The 21,753-nt window shown below is 33.2% G+C and overlaps 3 protein-coding genes across 4 annotated transcripts; 2 read left to right on the forward strand and 1 right to left on the reverse strand.

Annotated features, from left to right (window-relative positions):
- The first annotated feature begins 227 nt into the window (after positions 1-227).
- Positions 228-2,433, forward strand: LOC129305605 (uncharacterized). The gene is made up of 3 exons (XM_054945592.1): positions 228-316; positions 417-525; positions 1,543-2,433. Exons 1-3 carry the CDS (start codon positions 228-230, stop codon positions 2,431-2,433), a joined length of 1,089 nt encoding a protein of 362 aa, XP_054801567.1.
- Positions 248-3,866, forward strand: LOC129307356 (uncharacterized). Its single transcript, XM_054948292.1, has 2 exons — positions 248-525; positions 1,543-3,866. Exon 2 carries the CDS (start codon positions 2,463-2,465, stop codon positions 3,588-3,590), a length of 1,128 nt encoding a protein of 375 aa, XP_054804267.1. The 5' UTR covers positions 248-525; positions 1,543-2,462; the 3' UTR covers positions 3,591-3,866.
- Positions 3,867-12,350: 8,484 nt separating this feature from the next.
- Positions 12,351-13,636, reverse strand: LOC129307255 (protein GL2-INTERACTING REPRESSOR 1-like). 2 transcript variants are annotated; one of them, XM_054948160.1, is made up of 2 exons: positions 13,251-13,636; positions 12,351-13,136 (listed from the first exon to the last, which is right to left on the reverse strand). In XM_054948160.1, the coding sequence occupies exon 2, from the start codon at positions 13,114-13,116 to the stop codon at positions 12,781-12,783; it is 336 nt and encodes a 111-aa protein (XP_054804135.1). In that variant the 5' UTR covers positions 13,117-13,136; positions 13,251-13,636; the 3' UTR covers positions 12,351-12,780. The 2 variants fall into 2 exon arrangements, with proteins under 2 accessions (XP_054804135.1, XP_054804134.1); XM_054948159.1 differs by having other exon boundaries at positions 12,351-13,133; positions 13,251-13,630.
- Positions 13,637-21,753: the final 8,117 nt, after the last annotated feature.

Below are 21,753 nucleotides of genomic sequence, written 5' to 3' on the forward strand. Positions count from 1 at the left end.
TTATAGACTTTAATGAAATTATAATATTTTAAAAAAATTAAATTATTATTTATACAATTTGAGAAATTTTGTTATGATTTTCTTTTCAATAAATTATTAAAATCATACGTTCTCTCATTAAAATTATACATTATTTTCATATTAAATTTATTAGATAATTCGATATCGAGTCAGGGTTATGGCCCAAAAAAGTTAGGGTCAATACCTGGCACGTGACTTACAACCTGATGCGGCCACCTCTAGAGCGAAGCAAATGTTGTGGCGTGAGGACTGGGGTTGGTATTTGTGAGACCTCTGGTTCTTTCCACTTCCACGAGTAGCGCCGGCTGCATCTGTTTTTCTTGGCTTTTCACCTTCCTCTAAACCCGCGACAGCTTAACTCCTTGAGCTTCCTTCCTTGTACATCCACTGTCCAGTGTTCGCCTGAGGCGATTCCAAATCAGCATCCAACTTGCCATCTCATCGACAGTTAGAGGGCGGCGACCATTCCTGCCGAGTGGCGAGAGAAGGATCGACTACGTCCTGGTAATTACTGCATCGACTGAAGCTTATTCATTACCGTTGCGACCTATATTTAGGGTTTCTGATTGTATTCCTGATTCTTTTTTGTTCATGCGTTGACGTGTTTGATAAAATCCCCTCCCCAACCCCTTTCAACGGTTGTTACTTTTTACATGGGTAAATTCGGTCATCCAGTACAATCCAAGCAGCCGAGTCCTCCTAGCGTGATAATGCTTGCTGTTGTAAATTCGCTCATTTTACGAAATAAACGGGCGTTTCTTCACACGATTCCATTTTGTTGTTTCAAAATAAAAGGGGCACAGGATATCGTTTCCACTGAGCTCAGTATTTCTGTTCTCATTCCCTCTGTTATTAATCTTGCGCTTATTATTTATTCTATCGCTTGTAATTTGTAGAGAATCGGAGAAACACATCTGATGCAGCAGCTCCTCTTGCAACTGTAACTTAGATGTTAGTGTAAAGGGTGTTTCATGCTTCGCTTAGTTCAATCAGACTATACTCTGGGGGATTTTTTTTTTTTTGGGGGTTAAGATAAGGGATTTCGGCTATTTAATGGACTTCCACGCATTTAATCTGACTCTTTAGTTTTTACTAGTGTTGTTGACACATTATAAGCATGCAATGTCATTTATATAGTACCAATTTGCTGACTTGTTGAAAAATATGCAGTTGTTGACACACTATTTGGCGATCCTTTTTCTCTGTCCAAGTGTGGCTAGCAAGTGTGGGAAGACAATAAATTATAAATGAATCTAAGTTGGATGAGATTTGACTAGCGATTTTTCTTGAATTTTTGAATTCTTTCTGATAATAATGAGATGAATTGTTTAATATAGGTATGACTACTATTACCTGCTTTAGCAGCAAATTATGCTGTCACACAAGCAACTGTAAAACCTCTTCTGCCATGTTAAAGATGTTCTTAACTTTGAAGTTTCCTTATTTTTGTTATTCTTAGACATTTCTCATATCAAGCATATCCCTTTCCCTAAATTAATATTTCTGTGGGTAATTTTGTAGATGTCTCTTCACATCGGTAATCTATCTGCGCGCACTCGAAGAGATGAGCTTGAGCGTGTCTTCTGTAGATTTGGACATTGTAACGTTCGGCTGAAAGGAGAAGGCTATGGTTTTGTGGTATATGACTTCCCTCCAGATGCAGAGAAAGCTTTGATAGCACTGCAAGGCAGAAATATATGTGGGGAGCAGCTAACTCTCACGTGGTCAAAGAAACAACCCAAATCGTTTCAAAGGTTTGCTAGGAGTGGTCGAAATTATGAAATGCAACGAGTGAGGAATTCTGATATAGCAGGCATTGCAAGAAGGAAAATGAATTTAAATGGATGGAGGAATTTCAAAATTGGTAATGATGTAAGGAATAACTCAGTTGACATGCCTAGTGGAGAGAGGGATTATCATCATGATGATTTTAAAGATTTTGATGGGGAAGAAAAAGATTACAGGCAAGGCTTTTCAGATGATGGAGCAGGAGCCTGTCATAACTTTGAGGACAATGGTAGGTGGGGTGAGTCGATTCATGACTCATCAATTGACAATGGGAATGAAAATGCTGTTGATTTTGATCAATATGAACCTTATCATGGTTATGACAAGAAGCATGAGAATGAAAATCACCACTTAGGTTACGCTAGTGATTCTCCTGCAGAAAACTCCCATAAAAATGGGGGTAGAGCAAGGATTGGTGATGAGACTTCCAACCATCCACGTCACCGAGTGTATGGGCAAACTTGTTATAGATGTGGTGATACAGGTCACAAAATGCGTAACTGTCCTAAAAACAGTTTATCCCGCAGAAAATACAGCAGGTGGGATGATGGGCAAGCTGATAAAATAAATTGGAAACGTAGGTTTGAAGATGATTCCAATAAATTTGGATCTGTTCTCTGGTGAAGCTGCAGTCAGGTGGAGATACTTCATTAATGAAGCACCAGAAGAATGAGAGTAGGTTGTCTCGTTCACGTCACTACCAGACACCAGAAAATAAATTCTCCCCTACAGCAAAGGATATTGAGCAGTCTCAAAGAAATGAGTATGAAGGAAGAAAGCGTAGTGGGAAGGAAATTGGATCTCCTAGAAGATCTCATGGAAAGAAAGCAAGAAGGTCAATCTCTTTGCATTCGGATCATACTGCTTCTCTTGTGAACTCAATTTCTCAATCTTCCAAGTCTTTGCAAAGGTCCCATAGCTATTCTAGATCAAGAACAGCTTCTTCTAGTGCTCATTCCTCGTCCCCAAATTTAAGGCCTTCAAAATCTTATGATTCTATGGACAGAAGCCCAAATTTTAGAAGGTCAAGCACCCCCTCATCTCTATCTGTATCACTTGGTCGGCCTCTACCATCATCTTCAAATAAAATTCATCTGAATTCAAAAGGCTCAACTTTGGATGCTACTGCTCCCAAATCCATGGATAATTTGGTTGGACAGGGACAACAGATTGGCAGAAATTTGGAATCAGAGAATGATAAATCCAAAGATACTATTGCTGTCAATGGTAATGATGCATTATATGCCAACATTGTGGATGACATGGGAAAGGACCAAATTGCACAAGAGGACGATAATGAAAGTGATACTCTCTTTGGCATGTCTGACAAAGGAACAAGTTTCACCAAAGCACTGCCGGATAAGGATACACTAGATGCTGAGAATTTGTCTTCAGAGATGAAGCAGACAGAGAGCTTCGAGCATCCTGGATTGTTGGTTATGGATTATATGCCTCCAGGAGTTGAGAAACCAGCTTCAGAAACTCATGCCAATGTCACTTCTTCAGCAGCAATATCCTCTGAGGAGATACGCATGGTTTTTAAGCACTATGGCCTGGAACATCCCAAAGATGATGAAGAAAATTTAGCAGTGGATGACTTATTTGGTTCTGCTCGGTTGTGGCCCTGGCATATCATTTATTACCGCAGGCTGAAGAAGGGACCAATTTCAGTTGAGAACTATGCAAGGCGAGTTGCTCAAAATCAAGAATTTGGTATTATTGATAAGTATGTTAGAAGTAGCAGTGGGTGGGGAGAGTTCATCCTGGGGAACTCACAATAATGCTGCCTGTCACCAGTAATGCCCCTTTAGTGGACTTGTCTGCATGGAATCGCAGTATTTTATGTTTGCTCTTGCTGGGCACTATCTGGTGTTTAGATTTGAATTCCTTAAAAAGGTTTAGCAAGAATTTTGCGCAGGTAGCCAGGTAGGTAATTATGCAAATCATAATGTAATCCGTATTGCTATACATACTTGTAGTCCTCAGAATCAGTATCTTAAAAAAAATATATGACATATATAAAAATGCCAGTGCATTGAAATGTTTGTGTTTACATCTGTTATGTTCGTTTTTTGGTTGCTCAAAGAAGGAGGCAGTGGAGCTTTCATTTCTTAACTGCATCACATTTAACATTACAATGTTGGTTGTATTAGTTTAACAATCATCATCATCGTGTACATATTGTGTAATCTGGGACAATGATAGTCCTCTGAATGCAGTAAATTTAGGTCTGTCTTTTATGTCTATCATGGATGGTAGCTGGAATCACTCGATTCAGGGATTAGTATTTTAACTTGACCAATCAATTATCACACATAGGGAAAGATTTGTGCTTGCTGACAAAATTAAGAACTTCATTATGATATGATCCTTAATCATGTTGAAGTCATGCCAACGCTTGAAAAGAACTGTTAATTGCTATTGCCTTTTTCTTCTCACATTTTCCCTTCTTTTTCCAAATTTCTGTTGCCTTTTTCTTCCCACATTTTCCCTTCTCTTTCCAAGAGAATGTCAGCCTGACGTATTCAATTGCACATTATATTTATCATTATTGTAATGATCCGAGAATTTCAAGGCAAGTACAAGTTTTATGTAAAATTAATAATTTGGTCCTTGTAGTTTTAAACTTTTAATTCAATTATAATTCAGTCCTTAAATTTTGACTTATTGCAATTCAGTCCTTATAATTTTAACTATTTAAATATTAGTCCTTATGTTTTACAAAATAAAATTAGAAAGATTAAAATTATTTTAAAATCTTAATCTTTATAATCTTTATCAAATTAAAAATTATAGTAATTTAAAAAATGAGTCCCTAAATGCCAACATAATTTTAAATTTTTAGAATTTTATTTTTAAAATATAAGGATCAATATTTTAAATAGTTAAAACAATAAGAATTAAGTTGTAGCAAGTTAAAGTTCAAGGATTGAACTACAACTAGTCAAAATTATAATGATCGAGTTATAATGAGTCAAAGTTCAGAGATTGAATTACAACTGAGTCAAAACTACAGGGATCAAATGATTAGTTTTTCTAATATTTTATCTGGTAATGCATGAATGAATGAGTGAATAAATAAATTCAATTTAAGAATAAATATTGAGTGGAAACAAAGAATAATTAGGCTGTTTTGAACATTTAAATTGGTAGAACTTGTAGTAAATGTGAAGCTGGGGACTAGCGGAAGTATTGTGCAGAGCTTCTCATAAGACTGAACGTTTGATCCCTTGTTTGACACTACTAGAAGATTTGTTCGTCTTCGTGTGCGTGTAGCTGATTCTTTGACCTTTGTATCTCCTTCCTCGCTGTATTCCAATGGCCTGCTGCTGGTCCTCTGTTGGCTTCAGGCTTCTACAGGTGCATCGCTCATCTTGCTGTTGCCCTTTGCTTTTGTGCTCCTTGGATAAGCTTCTTCAGTTTATATAAGGAGTTTGAAATTGTTGCTAGTCGATACTGAAAGCATCCGTGATTCAAATTAATAGGTAATTCCATCACTTATTTTCTGGTTGATCCCTTCCACTGCAACTGAAATTCACGTCCTCCCTTCTCCTTTTTTCCCCCCAAAGAACGTTAATGAATTGAGAAAATGGGGATTTTTTTTTTTGCTGTTGGTGAATTATTGTTTCTAGTTGACGGAGCTGGATTTATGAATATGTGTGTGGACTGTGGAAAAGAAGGATTTGAATGCTAGAATGCTTGTATCATGATTGTTAATGATTGTTACACGAGAGGCAATCAAATGTTTGAATTTTGACAGAATTTTACAAAGAAAAGAAGAGTTATAATTTTACTTGGTACTCGGTTGCTACTCATAACGGTTGTAACTTTGATTGGACTTCAGCCTATGAGATACTTTAATCCTATATTAGCATATGAGAGTTAGGAAGTTAGTCTTTATGCTTGTTGGAATTATAAGCTAAGAGTGTGATTTTTAAATTAGATTATGTTGAGGGAAGATTGTGAGCAGCGAATGTGGAATGATATGAATTGTTTGGTGGTGCTTGCTTACAGATGTTGGTTGCATGTCTTTTAGTGTGTTGTTCTATTATTTTGTTTATCGCTGTCTTGAATTGCGAAGATGCTATATGCGAGCTCGTTATGAATGGAAAGGATTGGTTTAAACTCCTGAATGATTGGGTAGCACTGTAGGCTCTAGTGCAAGACTACCTTGTCTTATTTTCTGAAGTATATGAAGTAATTATGTTCAATTTTCACATCCTTATGAGTCTGAAATGTGATCCTATTTTGTGGATTATGCTTGAGAGGCACGGAACTGTAAATGCTTGGACTCGAGTATTCTTTTAGTTTCTATTTGTTAATTATGAGCATGGTTATACAAGTCTTGGATATCTGCTTTGTACATCTGTTACCTGTATCTATGTATGCGTATTTTAAGTGCTTTATAAATCTAAATTATTGAGTTGTGATTTGAGAAAACTAGTTGTGGTTCGATATTAATTTATTTTACACTCGTTAATTATTTTAGTGATGAAATGCGTTATGAGATGTCCTTACTTATTAAATTATTTGTATTCCAAGTAGTTGACATGAACCTAGTCCTTCATTTGTTATGTTGATCGGATTACCTCCTTGTTGGAGAGTCGTCTTAGCTGGAAGGACAAAGTTGATTTCGTGGTAAATCTGATTTTTTTGGTTGTAGTCAAGGGTTGATCCACAAAAATCAGAAGTAGGGCTCAGCTCCATGTTTGTATATCTTGTACAAATTGAGAGCACAGATCTTTTACTTTGTCGTAATTGGTTGATTGATTGTTTTAAATACTACAACAACAACAACGGGTATTATTCCCTAGGTGGGGTTGGCGATTGATTGTTTTAAATATTGTTGGAAAATCCAACTTTTATGGAATGTTGCTGAAAAATTTAGATGAAGAAAAAAAAATATATATATATATATGTAATGTCATTTGATGTTATTATGGTGGATTTGGCCAAAGTTTCAATTTAAATCCCTTATATTTAAACGTAGCATGAAAATATAGAAAATAGTGTCGCTATCTTTTAACACAACTATTTGGTGTCCACAGGGATCGCATTTGAATATTGCTGGACTTAGTTTAGAGTTATCATCCTCCAAAAAAAAAAAAAAACAAAAATCCCATGATACTTTTTAAATGGGTGGTCATTTGTCTCTTTAAACTGAATAGAAAATGTCATAAATAATTTTAAACCCAATGATAGGTTGGTTTCATTCTTTAATTTTAAAAATTCTCTTTGTTATGACATTGCTGTTTTATTACCATTAATAGTCCTCATATTATTTTTTAATATTTTTATTATAAAATATTTGGATTGATGGACAAAAATGACCTTTGAATGAAAGTTGAGAGAAAAAATAACATTTAACTTGATAAAAGATATTAAAAAATCATAGTGACATTTACTGATGATTAATGAATGTTACTCGTTTCGTTCAAAAATGCAAATGATTTTTTGAAGAATTGAATGTTTAAAAATATAAGACATTTTTAATCTTTTAAAGTATAATTGTTATTTTTTTTCAAAAGTGTTTCTATTGATGAATGATTTTATATTTATTATAGGGTGTTTAATGGAGGTAAATATGAAAAAATATGGTTAGTTTAAAAGTAAGTAAATACTTTATTAAAAAGTAAGATTGATTTAAAAATGCCTTATATTTTTGAACGGAAAGAGTAAGTATTTTTAACATCAAGATGATAATGGATGTTCAATTAATTTAGAGTTGAGTTTGTGGTCATTTGTGACATTTTATATATAATTTAAGAATAAAAATGACTCTTAACTAATTTTTTTAATTTTTAAAGTTTTTAATGAATCTTATATAATATGAGGATAGGTTGACGCATTGATAGAGACATGGAGTTAAGGAAGGCAAAGAGGAAGAAATTGAATTAAGTTAAAAATAAATGGGAGAATTTCATTTAAGGATTTGGGAAGAAACATATTTTCTGATGTGTCTTAAAAGATTCTAAAACCTTAGTTCAATCCTTGTAGATTAAATTGAAAATAAGTTAAATGTAAAAAACATAAAAATACCCTCAATTCAAATATTAAAAAAAAAAAAACCACCAACCACCATTACCAGAGCACCACTATCAATGACTAGAGCTTCGTTGGCGATGGTAGCCACTAGACCTCTTTTGCCAAAGCTCAGGTGGCCAGTTGGACCATCGTCGGTGGTGGTTGAAGAATTATGGAGAATTAATTTTTTTAAAGGTGGCCAAAATATGTGTAGAATCCAAGACCTCTTTGTTTACCAAAAGGTTTTGGAGCACCAAACCACTCAACCCCATTTAATCATATAATGCATAAAGTTATATATATAATAAATCTTGTTTTCAAACCACTTAATTATTGTGTTACTTATTAATTGTGTAACTTTACTTATTAGTATCTTAATAAGACTTGTTCATCACTTAACTTTCCTTGTTAACCCCATGACTCCTGTAACAGAATTAAATTACTTGTTAAGCACATAATTATACTTGTTAATACTTTAACAGGACTTGTCAATTACCTAACTCTCCTTGTTAAGTTTGTGACTCTCACAATAGAGCTACATTACTTGTTAATTGCATAATTGTAGTTGTTAATACCTTAACAAGACTTATTAATTACTTGAATTTATTTGTCAAATCCATGACTCCTCCAACTGAACTGCATTACTTATTAATCATGTAACTTTACTTGTTAATTACGCAACAATACTTGTTAATTATATAACTTGACTTGTTAATACCATAATAAGATTTGTTTAACTGTTAATTGCTTGTTAATTGCATAACTTTACTTGTTAATTCTTCAACAATACTTGTTAATTATCTATTATCACTTGTTAAATGAATATATAATTTACATAAAAAATTGAATTTGTCAAATAACGAAAGCAACGACAGTCGAGTCTCCCTTATCAATATTCATCAAACTAGATAGTCAATTATATAAGCGCACGCGCACGCGCGCACATATAGAGAGAAAGAGAGCAATGCCCTAAAAAACAAATACAATATTAACAGTTAAAATTGAAGAAATGACAAGCTATATTAGGCCTTTAACAAGTATACTTCTTATCATAATACTTAAGAGGTTTGAAAATAAAATTTATTATACAAATAATTTTGAGGGAGTCACAGAATTAATAAGTAAAGTTACATAGTTAACAAGTTAAGCTGCACAATTGACAAGTATTGTTACATAATTAACAAGTAAAGTTACATGATTAACAAGTAATGCAGTTCAATTGAAGGAGTCATGGATTTGACAAATAAATTTAAGTGATTAACAAGTCCTGTTAAAATATTAACAACTACAGTTATGTGATTAACAAGTAATGTAGCTTTGTTGTGAGAGTCATGACTTAACAAGGAAAACTTAAGTAATTGACAAGTTTTGTTAAGGGATTAACAAGTATAGTTATGCGATTAATAAGTAATTTAATTCTACTGTAGGAGTCATGGTGTTAACAAGAAAAGTTAAGTAATTAATAAGTTCTGTTAAGGTATTGACAAGTAAAATTACACGATTAACAAGTAATGTAATAATCAAGTGGTTTGGACATAAAGTTTATTATATATATAATTTTATGTATTATATGATTGAATGTATTAAGTGGCTTGGTGGTTTAAAATTTTTTGATAAACTAAGGGATTTTGAGTTTTATACCCATCTTGGCCATTTTTGAAGAAATTAATTCTTTATAATTCTCCAATCACAATCAATGGTGGTTCAACTGTTAGCTAAAGCTCCAACAATAAAAGTACAGTGGTTGCCATCACTAATGAGGCTCCTGTCACCATCGGTAGTGCTATAACAATGGTGGCTAGTAGTTTTTTTTAAAATATTTAAACTAAAAGTATTTTTATCTTTTTTACATTCAACTTTTTTTTAATTTAATTCCTGAGGATTGAATTAAGGGTTTGAAATCTTTTGAAACCTACTAGAAAATATATTTCTTCCTAGGTCTTTAAATAAAATTCTCCTAAAACAAATTTTAAATTTTGAAAGAGATCAAAAAATATAACAATAAAAAATATTAACATGATCATAATAATATAGTTTATGAAAAACACTCAATCAAAAATAATATCATTAAATAAATAGTATTCACAAAAATATGAAAATTGACTAAATGGATTATTTATTATTAATATGAAAATAATGTGCATTGCTTCCTTTTAAATAACCTTCTTTAATTAAATGTGTTGGAGAAAGAAAGAAAGAAAAAAATTAAAGAATTAATTAGGATGATATTATAAAAAGATTAAAGAGAAAATACGGTGATCTCCTTATATTTTGATAAAATTAAAGAGATCTCCTCTCTATTTTGAATAGTTGCAATTAAATTCAATTTTTAATATGGTTAGGAATATTTTGTTAAACTTTTTAAAATACTTAATTTTTTATTTGTAATTATGTTAAAATTTTAAGATTATTAATTTGCCTTTATGATCTAATTGTCTACCCTCCTTCCCAAATTTAAAAAATTTAAATAATTAAATATGTCAATATTTAAATAAATAATCTAAAATTTTATTTCATTAAATTTTTAACTATGTGTTTGAATTGTTTTAACAATTACTATATAAATATGTTTACAAAATTAAAAGATTTGAAATATAATTAAAAAAATAAAAAATATACACATGAACTTTTTTGAATATTTTAAGTGATGTTTTAATAATATTTATATTTAAATAGAGATAATTTGATTCAATACATATGACTTAATAGTCAACTAATGATTTGTAATTATTTATATTAAAAAAGGTTTATATGTGTTTTAAGAATAAAAAGGAAGTATTTGTAATTAATATAAAACAGAAAGGAAGTCAGAATATTTTATTTAATATTAAATGATATTAACAAAGAATATGGAGATCTTATATTTAAGATTAAAATAAATCTGTGGATTAGATCTTATATTCAAGATTGAAGCGAGCAAAAAGTAGGGAGCAGGAGATGGAGGGAAGGCGTGCACACAGGGGAGCATTTTAAAGAGAGAAATTAGGTACGTGAAAGAAAGGAGGAGGCAAAAAGAGCGGATGGGCTAAAAAGAGGAAAGGAAATAAAATGCGCGGGGAAAAAATCACATCTAATGACCTCTTAAAAAAAATTATCTATAAACAAAAATTAATATAAAATTGTTTGTTGTTAAAGAATACTATCTCTTAACAAAAATATAAAAAAAAATTAAAGAGTTAAATGATAAAAAATGTAAATTATTTTTAGTCTTTCAAAATGTAATTATTTTTTTTTAAAGTACCCCTATTGATAATGACTTTATATTTATTATAGAGTATTTAATAGGAATAAATAAAAAGATAGAGTTAATTGTAAAGTAAATAACTACTTCAAAAGATGAGATTTAATTAAAAATACTTTATATTTTTAAATAAAAAGAATGATAATTTTTTTTATTTTCCCTCAAATAATAATTTGCCGTTAGTTTTTGTGTGTGAATAATTTTTATAAAAAATTCTTGAATGCATTTCTTCCAGCATTTATCATCTGACGCAAGAGCTTCTCCTTCATTATTCTCAACTGTCTCAATTACTCTTGCATTTATTCAGTTTTTAATGTTCTTAATACGATCTCCTCCTTTCTTTTCAATGCTCGGAACTACCACAACCCAACTCTCTCTTCCCTTCCTTAAATCCGTACCCCCTTTTCCTTCCTCTCCGAACTAGCAACCTCTATGTATTTCACCACACACCTTTCACTCATTCTTGTTTCCACGCTCATACAAAATTGTTGCTAATTCTCGCTTTGTCCACTTGTTACTGCGACAAACTCAACCTTTTCACTCTAAGCTGAGGATGTTGATTCTCTGTCTCAGATGTCCGATTATATATATATATATATATATATATTATCACAAAGCCATGATAAAATTGTGTAAAAAGATCAAGATCTAGTTATATATAAAATCATAAAATTTTTACATTTATGTGGCGGAACATTAAAAATTATAAAAATATTATATGAAAGCTGATAGGTTAAAAGATCAGCACATTTATTTACTTCTTTATAAATATAATTAAAGATAATCATTCAATTTTTTATAAAAATTTAATTTTTTTGATAGTGTCAGATAAGGGTTACTATTGGAGTTGTAGGTATGGTTGATGAATGTTCGATTATACTTGCCGCCACGGAATCCAGACCTGAACTACCGTGTGCAAATAGAGCGATGGCTAGCATGCTGAGGTGGAAATGAGTCATTGTTGACTTCACTGCTATAAACACCCCCCCGGGGCAACGATAATAAATTAAGTAATGATATCGAGACAAGTAAATGTGAATGTTTGAATACTGTTGATGAACGTGGGTGGTAGTAGTTCACGAGATTGATTCATGAACATATTAATCATGTGGAAGAAGCAGATCGGCCTACCCGCGAGTGGGCCTTCCATTGAAAACCATTTTAACAGCCACTATGAGTTGGTACAAAGGATCTACCAGTTCCAGCATGGCGTTAAACGGTAACTTTTTCGGCGCTGCCATTTTAAGTTTTACGGTGGTTAGAACTTGAAAGCAATAGCAAAAGAAGGGATTCAGATATTCAAGGGAAACAGATTCATTGTAGCCGTAATTACATTGTTGCAGCCAGCGAAGCAGAAAAACCTGAACCCAGAAGATAGATAGTCACATACACATAGATATCCGCAATTAGCATTCTGAGAAACCCCCCTAACTTGTTTGTTTCTGTATATATGATTAGAAAGAATAGTGCTATTCACGCTCCACTTTCTCTCACCCTCTTTGAATCCCCTGTTTTGACCCCACTTGAAATAGTGGAAAGATATGGCAAAAGTGGAGCGCACATAGCACTACTCTCGGAAGGGAAAAATATTATAGAAGAGCAAAAGAGAAAAGGAAACTTTAACAGAGAGATTCCTAGGATTAAAAAGCTAATATGTCCTAGCAGCATACGAGAAATTGCATAAAGGGAAACAGGGGAATGCTATTCTAGTTCCTCCTTCCGGTGGGGTTGTTGGTGTCATGGAGGAAATCCAGCAAAACGGTGCTCTTGCACTTGGGGCACTTGGGATCGTCCTCGCACAGCATCACGTACATGAGACAGCGAGGGCATCCCACCAACACCATCGACGTCGCTTCGGGGCTGTTCGAGTATCTCTGACCGTTCTCTTCTTGGTTGAGCTCCGACGACAAGCAGGAGCTCGGCGGGGACGACGGAGACGCCGTGGCCGATCTGCTGGGAGACTCCAGTCTCCGGTCAGCTCTCGGTGGTGATAGGTTCAGCTTCAAGTCAAGCTTTGGACCGCTTCCGTTTCTGCGACTCATGGTTTGCGCCGCGTCACCTGCTTCGAGGAAAAATGGAAAGAAATGTCAGATCGAAAACTCAATGGCCAATGCAATGGAAAAACACAAAACAAACGATTCCGAAGGGAGAGGATTGGAATTGATTAGGTGGGAACCTGGTGATGTGGGGATGGACCTCAGAAAGAGAATGGAAAAGCTGGAAGAATAGTATCAAGATCCGGCAACACCAATATGATGTGTTTTGTGGGGATGATCTGAACATTGGAGGCCATTTTATACAAGGAAAATGAGGGGAGGTGAATTAAAGCTTAATTAAATTGTGGGAGAGAGGTGGAGAGAATAGCGTAGAGAGAGAGAGAGATGGAATTGAATTGAAGTTATTGGGTGGAAGATAGTGTAAATTGAGGGCAGGAAAAGAATTAATTGCTGGAAAAATCCCAAGAAGTATGCAGGAAGGGGAAATTTGGAGTAAATAATGCAATTACGAAGTGCAGGCAAATGGCTTTTCTTCATTCATTGCCTGGGGCAGTCGGTGTTTAAAGAGTCTCACACCAATCCATCACACACGAGAACCTAAACCCTCATTTAAAATCTCAACCCCACCCAACAAATTTAATACTATCAATAACCCATCATTCCTTTCCGATACTCCTGCAACTCACCATGGAAAACCTTGCCTAGCTAACGTTTTTCAACTGTAGTTTGAAGTAAGAATAAACTAAGCATGACATGTCCATTTTCTTAAATTACCACATGTTAACAGAAATGGCTGGCTCTCATCAGATAGCAGGTAGCACCCTTTCCTCTGACTCTTCAAGGTATGCTCCTAATGGGAGTGAACGGATTTCTCACTGTCTCATTTGACTGTTCTGAGTTGCTTTACGCAGTACAAGGATTTGTCCACTGTTCAACAGACATCACATGACTCCTCGTGTTTCATTACGGGGACCATTATATTATATGTATTGATTCTTTATAAAACGTTGGTGTGCTTCTTATACCCTGAATCCTTTTTCATGATTTGTCAATGTAAGAGTAGGGGCAGCCACAACAGGACGCTATGGAAATGGAATATTTACTAGACTCCACCTCCGAGGCTTCCTCATATACAGGAAACAAACAATGGATTGGAGCTTCAGTCTCTAAATGATGGAACCCTTCTGAATTTACTACTGTCATTTTAACATTCTAAAGGTTTTCGCCCTCGCCTGCAAAGCAAGATGCAGGCCTTTTTAAGTATATTTACTAACCAAAACCCTGGGTGAAGGAAATTGTAAGAGGTGGGGTGAGAGTTGAGTGAGAGAGACCAAGTGCAGAGAAACAGCTTCTATTTCCATACGAGGAAGTTCAGGGTCAACGTGGCATATGTTCATGGAACTTGCTTTAAATGATGTGTTGCGGCTTACTATAAATAGACAACTGTATCTCATGGTCATGGGTGACAAATAAGGACAATATCTATCTATATATCTATCTTCACTTGAACCATCGCAGATGAACGATCAATATTCATAAATCAAAGTACCACCAACCTTTCAAAAAAGTAGCGGTTCCCTTCCATTATTCCATCTACCATTTGCTTCTTTTATGGTTTTTTTAATACATATCTGCTCAACGAGCTGGCATCTATATTTATCACATAAATTGAAATGGTTGACTTTAATCATATTTAATTTTAATATTTTATAATTCCCTCCTTCCCCTGTTTTGCGTTCAAGAATAAATTAATGGCACTGCCAGCCATCTTCATTCCATTTTCCGCAGATTCATACGGCTATTTACTCGGTATAGACATTTTGCGTGCGTTAGCATAATTGACTTCATGTTTGTTTTGATTAGATTTTCTTAATTCAAAACTTGGCATAAACAGAGACTCAAATCCTGCTCTGGTGATTTTTTCCCTTCCTTTTCTTAGTAATCTTGGGCAGAAAATAGAGCTGTGAATTAATATCTCCTGCTGACACATAAGTTCCTTGGTAATAGTACTAATATGAGGGATAATTGCATTAACCTATAACTGATCATTTTGGTTAATTTCATAGTAAATATTAAGCTGCTTTGCCTGTAATGAGTTGAATCTTTAATGAGAACCACCAGAACTGCAGGAGCTAGAATCAACTATGCTATCTTGTTTGAAATTTGGATAAGCACGTAATAATAATATATCGGCCAATTCATTAATGAGAATATGGGGCTTTCAAGGCAAACACAGTCGCTACTGCTCCCGTTTTTCCAGAAAATTATGGATCCAAGGGTAACACAAGCAAGTGAAAATGAAATAGATATTATTACAGTAACGCAAACAATACCACCACTCTGCTTTTATTAATTTCACAGCGAAAGAAAAGCAAGAGCTTTTTTTTATTCGCACAGAAACTATGTCCTCACACATTTGTATCAGCAAAGGTAACAAGAAGAAGCCAGTGGTAAGAGGCAATATTGCGGACAGTAACAGCTTTTTATATGAATTTGCAGTGACATCGTACTTTGGAGATGGACGAGCAACGAATTCATTTTGCTTTAAAGAAAAGTCCCTGTCTGTGTCACTGTGTGCGTCTTTAATTCTCATGTGGAGTATGTGACTAGTAACTAGACGTTATCTTCCAACTCAGTTAGGAGTGCTGAATAAATCTCGATTCACAAAAAAAAAAAAAAAACAACTACATTAACATGAAATCATACTTGCATTTTGGCAGAGGATTATTTGACCAGCAATATTTAAAGTGAGAGATGGACGGCTGGGGAAGAGTTTATTTTCTTGACACATCTAAAGGCTTCGAAATTTGACTTGATTTTGGGCTGTTATTATATGAATGGTTGACCCAGCTTTTCTGGATCTATCAACCTCCAGGAAATTAAATTCTCTTCGTTGTCTTTTGGAGATTTCTGAAATATCGCAAACTCGATGTAAAACATTAATGCCCAGTCCAGCATTCAAATTTCAAAGACAAGTGGTATTCAATTCCCCCGCAAAAACAAAACAAAACGGATGGAAATCGATAAATATCTCACCATATCTTCAGCAAATTTATCAACACACACATTTGATTTAAACTTGTTAAGAAATTAAAATGCATTATTGTTGAAATGACAGTGTTCAGAAAGATTTCAACCACTATGCACTGAACGCTGCAGCATTTACGCAGAGGTATTGTGAACAATTTAATCAAGCAGATCCAAAGCCATAAATTATACAGTACTAGTAGCTTATTAATTAGTCTGAGTGAAACAGTCCTACGCTAACAAAGGATCTATTTTTTGTGCAGACCAAACTCACCAACACCAGATACAGCACTATTAACGACACACCATAACCAGTTAACCACCCATGGTTCTTCTGTTTTTTTTTTTTGGTTTGATGGGGATTGTAATAACAGAAACCACATGAATTAAATTGATGGACTTCAATTCGCGGATCTGTTGAAGTAAAGCAACCCCCATTATTTTATGCATAAAATCAAGTTGCACTTCTCAACCAGAAATCCTTCAATGCCTTCATTAAACACTGTAAGGCAAGCACCAGCGAGATTTACCTCATCCCAGGATCCACCCTTTCACGTGACACTTGAATAGAGTCTCCCCGTTTCGCAAATATTATCACGCTGTGTTGTAGAAATCTAATTAGGCCACATAATTAATTATATTGCTCCCTTGATGTCGTTTCCAGGTTCTTAGCACATTGAATTAACGCCGTTTTGTGAGGAGCACATGTATTAAAACATGTATTTTGCACTATATGCAGATCATGTAAGTTCCGTCGTAGTTTAATAATTAGATCAATCACATCACATGGAAGCATCTGATCCGGCCTATATCATCATTTGCAGGTCAAGAGAAATAAAATACAAAATGAAAATGGAATTTTTTTCCCTCCAATTTGAAGTTAGCGGTTTCACTCTCCCCATTTTTTATCACTAGCAATGTTACTTTTTCAATTTTTCATTGAAAAAATTTTGATTTTAGTTAAATTTTTCATCTTTTTTTTAATGGGAGATCATGAAAAGACCGTACTACCTAACATATTGAGTCATGTCAGCGTACAAAAAATCCCTACAACCAAGGGGCGCAATGTTAAAAATAAATACATTGAAATTATCGGTAGAGGCTTGGTGGGTCAACTAATCAGCGCAAGTGTTCGCTTCTCTGAAAACGTGATCAAAGATAACATTCCAATCTCACATAATGAGATTGTTAATATCATTGATAGTAACAAAAAGAGAGTGATTGATAGAGAACTCATTGTGAATTAACGATAGAGCTTCAGTTGAATCAGAGTAGACATTGATTTTGTTAAACTTTTTAGCCCAGCAGATATTAAGTCTTTCCAGGATACCCATAAGTTCAATAGTTGTACTTGGATAATATCTAAGATATTTGAAGAAGTCTTTAATCCAATTTTCTTGTTTGTTTCATATGAGACCACCACAAGAAGCTGCACCAATAGAATTAACGAAACCATCAGTATCTAACCTAACTCATCCTTCCTCATACATAGGGTTATAAAAAAAAACTAGGTGGGTTCTATGTGTATTGTACAACATTTGTAAAATGATTTATGGTAGTATTTATAAGTTGTAAATATAGTTGGACTTGCCACAAATTTTTTAATTAGCTTAATTAACTTTTTTTGCGGTGACAACCAATTAGTTCGGCTTAATTAACATTGACGTTACTTCTGCGAATAGCAAAACCTTGTCAAAACTGGACTAAAGCCCAGCTGAATGGGTAAAACGTAGGAACCATCAGTTTGCATGTGGGCCCGTTTAAGCATGAATGGAGTAATGGACGCACAAAGATGACCATAAACAGAAAATAATATGAGGAAACGAGAATTGGGTATTGTGAAAAAAGCTAGTCGCTCACAACATACGAACTAATGTTTAAATTTTTTGTAGAAGAAATATTCATATTTAGTATCCAACATGATAATAATTCAAATATAATTGCTTCTGATAAATGAATGCTAATAGATAATAAAAAAATGATATCAGTAACATTGAAATAACATTATAATAGTGTGGATCTAAACTTTTATAACATATATTGATGATGATATATTGACATCGATGCACTGAGTATTGACCAATACGATGGACGCCGCAGGAAAATATCTCATGCCCTGTGAATTACTAGTAGACAATGCCCACAGCCCCACACGTTACTGCAACATTTTCATTGCAAGATAGTGGTGGCTGATAATGAGCAACCCAGATGATCAATTGCTTATGGTTGAAGAGGGAAAAGAAGGTAACGCCATTAATGATAATCAATTAGTATGGGAGAGGAATTTGAGAAATGAAGGAAGGAGCTTTCCATGAGAATTACGTACTGCATTTGATTTAAATTGAAGGCACTTTAATAAAGGTTTGCAGCCTCACATGCTTTTGCTTGTCCTTAAAAGACCCTGCTAACTGCTAACCACTAACATAATTGCTCTTTTCCATCCACCAAGCGGCAAAAAAGCTGAAAACTAGAGCATGTAATGTTGCAACTCTTCACGAAGACCCTGATCTAAATCATTGATCAAGGCCCTGACAGTTGTTCCTTACTTCCTTTGATGGAGAATGAACAGCACTGTAATTAGGTAACCTCAACAAGCTTGATTGAGTATGCTCGTATGAAAAGTACTCTTCTGTTATTCATGACAGTAAAGCTAATTATCGGCTTGCTACTTTCAAAGAAGAAAAAATTGTAATGTCTGAGGAGTGAGGTGAGGACCATCAGGATCTAAAGAAAGGCAAACTGGCAAAAGAAAATGGACGGATTTTTTATTTTTTTTTAACCATACAGTGCCTATTGTCACAGCCTTAAAACTTCTTTATTTTTGAACCGGCCTTAGCGTGATCAACTTTTTAATTCTAATTAAATCAATTGAATCCTCAAATGTAGGCAAAAAATTAGAAACTTGAATACGAAAGAAAAGAAAACTTGAATGAGAGAACTTGAAAATTTAAAACTTTGCTTGCTTTGTTTGTTGTTTATAAATGGGGATATTTATAAACTTTTCCCTTATCCTAGAGTTTTTTTACTTTACGGTGGAGAGATTAATCCAATCCTACAGTTTATATTTATCATCTAAAATATTTTATAAAAATATATACAATAAATATCTAAATATTTATAAGGATGTTTTTAAAGACTGAGCTTCAAGATATATGTAGAATATTTTAAAATATCTTAAAATATTTTAGATATCTCCACATTTCTTTATAAGTTTCTAGAACTTTTTATAAGCTTTTAGATATTTCTAAATTGTTCTAAATGCTTCTGAAACATTCTAAAACATATTGAATTTTTCTTGAAAATTTTGAAATTTTTTTCATTATGCAGGTCTCCAAAGACTTCACAACTTTACAGATTTTTTTCTATTTAAATATAGGTTGTGACATTGCGTTATACAATGGAGTAGGAATATAACACATCAAAATTTTTTTTTTAAATACTTTAACTCAATCATAATTGGGTTACAGCCACCCACATATTTTTATATCAATAATTTTAATATAAAATATTTTATAATTGGCTTCAACTCACACAATATAACATTTCAGATAAATTTTCACCTCCCACATGCCACTAGGCTAAATCACATTTGTCTATCCTTATACTCTTAACAAGTAAACTAAATCACATTTGTCTATCCTTATACTCCCAACAAGTAAAATAAACAATTTAGTAAATTTTCAACACAAGCCAGTTATTTGGCCTCATAATCATGCCATTTTAACTAATTCAAAGTAAATCAAATATTAAAATTACAGCCATCCAAAGTATACCAAAAATAGAAATAGTTTGAAAGGCATGATTACATTTATATATTCATATAATTGTCAATAAACAAAAAGCCCTAATATTGGTAATATAACACATTATAAATCATAAATCAAATACCCAAAAGAGACAGTGGATCTATGCCACTAAGCCTCTGGGACTCCTCTACATGTCACTCGTGGCTCTTCTCCTGAAAATTATTAACCACATAATGAGACTCAAAAGTCCCAGTAACCAAAACCAATTTTATGATAGTGTATACAAACAGTTAAGTGTGTGCTTACTAAATGAGAATTAAAAATAATATAATTCCAACAAAATATAAGAAATATTACAATATACATAAACAACCATCATTATATCCCTCCATTAACCTCGAGCCGTAACCCTCACTCGGTACTAAATTACCCGGCCAAAGGTAGATTAGCCTGAGCCCTTACAAACCACCTATTGAGTTCCAATAGGGGCGTACCATGTGACATATAAATATAACAACAATAGCAAGTCTCCCAACACCTCCCACAATAATCAAACAAATTCATAATAATATTGCACAATTATACAATATTATAAAATTTATAATTTTCTCAATAATCACCCAATTAACATGAAGTAACACTAATCACAAATTAAAAGCATGGTTACCTTGTGGCTTTTTAAATAAATTATTCTTTACAATCTCTCTCCCACCACAATCTTCACCAATAATACAATCTACAAATAACATATGATTTATAAATATTAGTTTCAATTTTTGAAACTAATAAAATAATTTTAATAATAAAATTAAAAATATAACATAATTCCTAATCTCAATCTTAATACAAATCTAGAGTTAATACTATTAAGTAAAATTTTTAACTCCTCTTTTAATTATCAATAAACATTAATAATCTAAAAATCAACTTCTAAACTAATTTCTATCATCAAAATTTTCTTTTTATTTCATAAATTCGCACCTAAAATATTTAAAAATTAAAAATTGAGTCTCTAGCTTAGAATCATAATCTTATAGCCATAATAATTCATTTCTCATCCCAAATAATCATCTAAACCTCAATAAATCAACATATATTTTCAGATAAAAAAAATTTAGTCTATGATTTGATCCATAAGCCATAAATTCAAAGATCATCAACAAATTTATACTCTAGAACATTTATTATACTACTAACAACCTCAAAAACTATATTTATTCAACATAAATTCATCCCTCTTTCAAATCTTAAATTTTTCACTATCACAAAATCAGAAACTAAAGGAGCTAGATGAATAAGAAAAATTTTTTAAAACACTTATTTAATCTTGAAAAGCTTGAAATCTCACCCTAATTATCCTATTAGGAAATCTCACCTTTAAAACTTAAACACGCTACGTCGATGAACTTGCTCACAGTCGCTTGCTTTGTTTGTGCGCGGAAGAGAAGTGAGAAGAGAAGAAAAATGTAAGGGAAGAGGACATTTGTTGTTTTTTTTTAAAAAAAAAACACGTGGGTCCTATATTTCTTTTTTGCTTTCCTTTCCTTCTTTTTATATATCTATGTACATCACACTTACGCCGAAAGCTCCATTCCTCCTCCTCTTTTTTTTATTATTATTTTATATGTATGATCATTGCATGCGGACGCGCCGAAAGCTGGTCTCTTTTTCTTCTTTCTTTCCTTCCTCTTTCTCATACCTTTTCTTATTTTTTTTAATAATAATAATAATAATTAAATTAAATTTTTTAAATTAATTAATTATATATTTTTTTAATTTCTACTAACTTAAATTAACTATTAAAATCCTTGTACTTTAAAATCAAATGAAGGTGATGAAATAATCAAGTTTTGAGTATAACGCGGCCTTTTCAGTTTTATCTTTTGGAATGGAGAGAGAATTACCTCAG

Source organism: Prosopis cineraria, unplaced genomic scaffold (assembly GCF_029017545.1).
Source record: "Prosopis cineraria cultivar Desert tree isolate PC_DT_omini unplaced genomic scaffold, ASM2901754v1 PC3, whole genome shotgun sequence".
NCBI classification, from domain to species: Eukaryota; Viridiplantae; Streptophyta; class Magnoliopsida; order Fabales; family Fabaceae; genus Prosopis; species Prosopis cineraria.